The following is a 5000-nucleotide window of genomic DNA, read 5'->3' as shown; positions in this document are numbered from 1 at the left end:
ATACTAGTTTGTGCTTCAGAGGTTTGAATAGAGACTAATCATGTGAGGAAACACTGACGTCTCAGAGTACACAGGAAGTAAAGACACAGCTGCAACAGCACGTCAGGTATTGAATGTCCATATTTACTTAATAATAATACTAATAGTAATAGTGTATTTTTGGAGAGGGTTAGGGGTTAGGTGCATATTAATAAACATAAATGTTAGATGTATCTCTGTAAATATGCCGGATTATAGCAAAGCTGCTAATTTGCATCCGTAGTCCCTAAAGAGAGAAATAAATATAAAAAAGAATACAAATCGAAGAGATAGCTAATAAATAAACAGATAAGATACAAATAAAACACACACAGTCAAGAGGAAGTCAGATCCAGACAGGAAACAGCAATTAAAAAAGAGAGTTCAGTCGGTGTTAAGTCCAGTTAGCGGCATTGTTTTAGTTGTCCTTTAAAAGAAGAGTATGTAGGGCTTAAACTTCTCTACATCTTTTGTGTGTTTTTGTCTTCTATGTGATCATCGTCTGGTCTCCATGGAAACAGGCAGCAGGTTTGGGTTTTTCTCACCTCGGATGTATCCTCTCTCTTTAACGGCCTGCAGCGTCGGCCTGCGCTGGAGGAACCGTCGCAGTTTGGTCCGAACTCGTCTCTGCTCTGAATCCGTCGCAGTTGACGAAATCGAGCTCACTAAAAACAGGAGAAGAAGAAAAGCGAAGATGTCAGGACTTGTTTCATCCAGCCTCACCGCAGCATCTGGGGTCTGTTTGGTGAACCAGCTTTAAATAAAGTTTATAGACTCACGTGGCCTCCTCCTGTCTTTGTCCTCTTTGTCTGAAGCACCTTCGTCTTCGTCCTCTGACAGATGTTCTTGTTCCTGAAAGAGTTTCACCAAATGACACAACGTTCACCAGCAGCTCTTCATATGTCTGAAGGTGTTTGGTAGATTACAGTCAGTGTGAAGGTGTTTGGTAGATTACAGTCAGTGTGAAGGTGTGAAGGTGTTTGGTAGATTACAGTCAGTGTGAAGGTGTTTGGTAGATTACAGTCAGTGTGAAGGTGTTTGGTAGATTACAGTCAGTGTGAAGGTGTGAAGGTGTTTGGTAGATTACAGTCAGTGTGAAGGTGTGAAGGTGTTTGGTAGATTACAGTCAGAGTGAAGGTGTGAAGGTGTTTGGTAGATTACAGTCAGTGTGAAGGTGTGAAGGTGTTTGGTAGATTACAGTCAGTGTGAAGGTGTGAAGGTGTTTGGTAGATTACAGTCAGTGTGAAGGTGTTTGGTAGATTACAGTCAGAGTGAAGGTGTGAAGGTGTTTGGTAGATTACAGTCAGAGTGAAGGTGTTTGGTAGATTACAGTCAGAGTGAAGGTGTGAAGGTGTTTGGTAGATTACAGTCAGTGTGAAGGTGTTTGGTAGATTACAGTCAGAGTGAAGGTGTGAAGGTGTTTGGTAGATTACAGTCAGAGTGAAGGTGTTTGGTAGATTACAGTCAGAGTGAAGGTGTGAAGGTGTTTGGTAGATTACAGTCAGTGTGAAGGTGTTTGGTAGATTACAGTCAGAGTGAAGGTGTTTGGTAGATTACAGTCAGAGTGAAGGTGTGAAGGTGTTTGGTAGATTACAGTCAGAGTGAAGGTGTTTGGTAGATTACAGTCAGAGTGAAGGTGTGAAGGTGTTTGGTAGATTACAGTCAGTGTGAAGGTGTTTGGTAGATTACAGTCAGAGTGAAGGTGTTTGGTAGATTACAGTCAGTGTGAAGGTGTTTGGTAGATTACAGTCAGAGTGAAGGTGTGAAGGTGTTTGGTAGATTACAGTCAGAGTGAAGGTGTTTGGTAGATTACAGTCAGAGTGAAGGTGTTTGGTAGATTACAGTCAGAGTGAAGGTGTGAAGGTAGATTACAGTCAGAGTGAAGGTGTTTGGTAGATTACAGTCAGAGTGAAGGTGTGAAGGTGTTTGGTAGATTACAGTCAGAGTGAAGGTGTTTGGTAGATTACAGTCAGAGTGAAGGTGTTTGGTAGATTACAGTCAGTGTGAAGGTGTTTGATAGATTACAGTCAGAGTGAAGGTGTTTGGTAGATTACAGTCAGAGTGAAGGTGTGAAGGTGTTTGGTAGATTACAGTCAGAGTGAAGGTGTTTGGTAGATTACAGTCAGAGTGAAGGTGTTTGGTACCAGCTGTCTGATGGTGTCGTGCATCACTTTCAGCCAGTCGGTGATGATGCTCTCGGTGTCGTATTGCATCAGATACTCACATCCCTGACGAGTCTTCAGCTGCATACACAAACACACACGGACATCAGTTTCATCTGCACAGTCAGCACAGAGCAACACACACTGTTACCATGGTAACGAGTCCCTCTCACAGGATGAGGATCCCGGTAACCACGGCAAGGACAGTAGCAGTGATACAGCACAATAAAACAGAGACAGAGATAGAGGTATGTTCGTACAACAGGCTGTAACCATGGTAACAGAGCCTGGATCCTCTAGAACAGGCTGTAACCATGGTAACAGAGCCTGGATCCTCTAGAACAGGCTGTAACCATGGTAACAGAGACACAGATCCTCTAGAACAGGCTGTAACCATGGTAACAGAGACCTGGATCCTCTAGAACAAGCTGTAACCATGGTAACAGAGACCTGGATCCTCTGGAACAGGCTGTAACCATGGTAACAGAGACAGGGATCCTCTAGAACAGGCTGTAACCATGGTAACAGAGACACGGATCCTCTAGAACAGGCTGTAACCATGGTAACAGAGACCTGGATCCTCTAGAACAGGCTGTAACCATGGTAACAGAGACGGCGGATCCTCTAGAACAGGCTGTAACCATGGTAACAGAGACGGCGCGTACCTCAAGAACGTTCTTTTTGGATGACTTGTCTTTGGAGGCCCAGCTGATTGAAGCTCCTCTCAGTTCGACGGTGTATTCAGGAACGATCTGTGATGCCTTCATCTGAGGAAGAACAAAGGATCTGTGACTTCACACAAGTTTGGTTTTTACTGAACATTCATCTCACAGAGACCTTTTCTAGTTTTTATGAGCGGCTGATACAATAAACAGAAAGTAAACTATTTATAATTTGGGGGGAAAGAGAAGAGGTTCATTTTTATCAGAGAGGGATTTAAATATTCAGTTTACTGCTGCTGGAGGATCCGCACTGTTTCAGTCATGAACATACATCTGTAACAAAGATTAAATCTGATTACAATAGATTTAGTCTGAACTTTATGAACCATGTTTGGTCTGCAGGGTTAGGGTTGTTTTATAAATGTGTGAATACATCTGCAAACTTTCTTCTGACTTTTCATTAAATGTTAAAGTGCTTCCAGTTTTATAAACATAATAATAAAAATGTCACCAAGTTTAACAACATAAATGAGCTGTAGTATTATTATTATTAATATTATTATTACCATATTATGTATTTATGTACAGCACTTTGTTTCAGCTGTGGTTGTTTTAAAGTGCTATATAAATAAAGTTGAGTTGAGTATATGTAATAATATAACAGAGTTGTTCATCAACACTGAGGTCATGTGTCCAAACAGCCTCTAATGCTGGAATCAAATGTATAAAATATATAAAGTTGTACCTGTGTAGAGAGAAACATCTGATAAAACCCTCACAAGCTGTTATAGTGATTAAGTCTAAGTACTGGTTCTTACAGCGTTCCCAGTGGGAGCAGATTTGGGGTCTTTGTGGAAGGTGAGGATCCCTCCGTGCAGGACGGTCCAGGACTGAGCCCAGTTCTTCCTGTTCAACAACAACGACATCATCAAACCTCACTCATCAAACTACACACACAGAGAACTACACACAGAAAACTACACACAGAAAACTACACACACAGAGAACTACACACACATAAAACTACACACACAGAGAACTACACACACAGAAAACTACACACACACACACAGGAAACTACACACACAGAAAACTACACACTGAAAACTACACACAGAAAACTACACACACAGAAAACTACACACACAGAAAACTACACACACAGAGAACTACACACACAGAAAACTACACACACAGAAAACTACACACACAGAAAACTACACACAGAAAACTACACACACATAAAACTACACACACAGAAAACTACACACAGAAAACTACACACACAGAAAACTACACACACAGAAAACTACACACACAGAAAACTACACACAGAAAACTACACACACAGAAAACTACACACAGAAAACTACACACACAGAAAACTACACACACAGAGAACTACACACACACAGAAAACTACACACACAGAAAACTACACACACAGAGAACTACACACACAGAAAACTACACACACAGAAAACTACACACACAGAAAACTACACACACAGAAAACTACACACACACAGAACATAAAACTAAACATGATCAAGCTTCACTGCAGACATTAAATCCAGCTCACCTGATCTTTTTCCCGTGATCGGCTACTTTGGTCTTGTTGATGATCCCGGCTTTCTCCAGCAGGTGGCTCTGCAGAGACAGACAGAGCACAGGTGAGTCCTCAGGTTTCTTTTACCTGCAGGTCATCTTTGAAATGTGACTCCTGTATAAACAAGGGAGTGGTGTTTGTGTGTCTACGGCAGCCCGGCAGGTTCAGCCGCTTCTCTGTGTCTGCAGCTACAAACATCTGACAGACACTCAGGTTAAAGTTGTAGTGTATTTTCTGCTCTGTGTATTTATATTACTCTAATACTAAAAGTTCTGCTTCTTTAAAAGGCCTTAGTATGAACCTCTGTTCAGCCAGAGTCTTTAGGTGGTATATTTCACCACAAACTCTACCTGGAAACTTATTTTATCAAACATTTGACTTCACAAGCACAAAGAATCTAAAGTTAATCTTCACCAAACGTCCATAACAACACAAACTGTCTCCTTAAGAACCTCTAGAACTTCTTCCAGAACCTCTAGAACTTCTTCCAGAAGGCCAAACACAGAACTTCACATTGATGTTAGATTCCTCTTGAGTGAAATCTAGAAC

General features: G+C 41.4%; 1 protein-coding gene across 1 annotated transcript in view; it reads right to left on the bottom strand.

The window, feature by feature from the left end:
- arhgap27l (Rho GTPase activating protein 27, like) overlaps positions 1-5000 on the bottom strand; it is a 37462-nt gene that overhangs the window by 9976 nt on the left and 22486 nt on the right. The window contains 6 exon segments of the mRNA XM_053338123.1: positions 564-683; positions 798-870; positions 2163-2261; positions 2846-2947; positions 3661-3748; positions 4425-4492. Of these exon segments, the coding sequence (XP_053194098.1) occupies positions 564-683; positions 798-870; positions 2163-2261; positions 2846-2947; positions 3661-3748; positions 4425-4492 (550 nt within the window).

This window comes from Scomber japonicus, chromosome 18 (genome assembly GCF_027409825.1).
Source record: "Scomber japonicus isolate fScoJap1 chromosome 18, fScoJap1.pri, whole genome shotgun sequence".
Taxonomy (NCBI): domain Eukaryota; kingdom Metazoa; phylum Chordata; class Actinopteri; order Scombriformes; family Scombridae; genus Scomber; species Scomber japonicus.
Note: the sequence above shows the minus strand (reverse complement) of the source record. Positions and strands in the feature narration are given on the sequence as shown.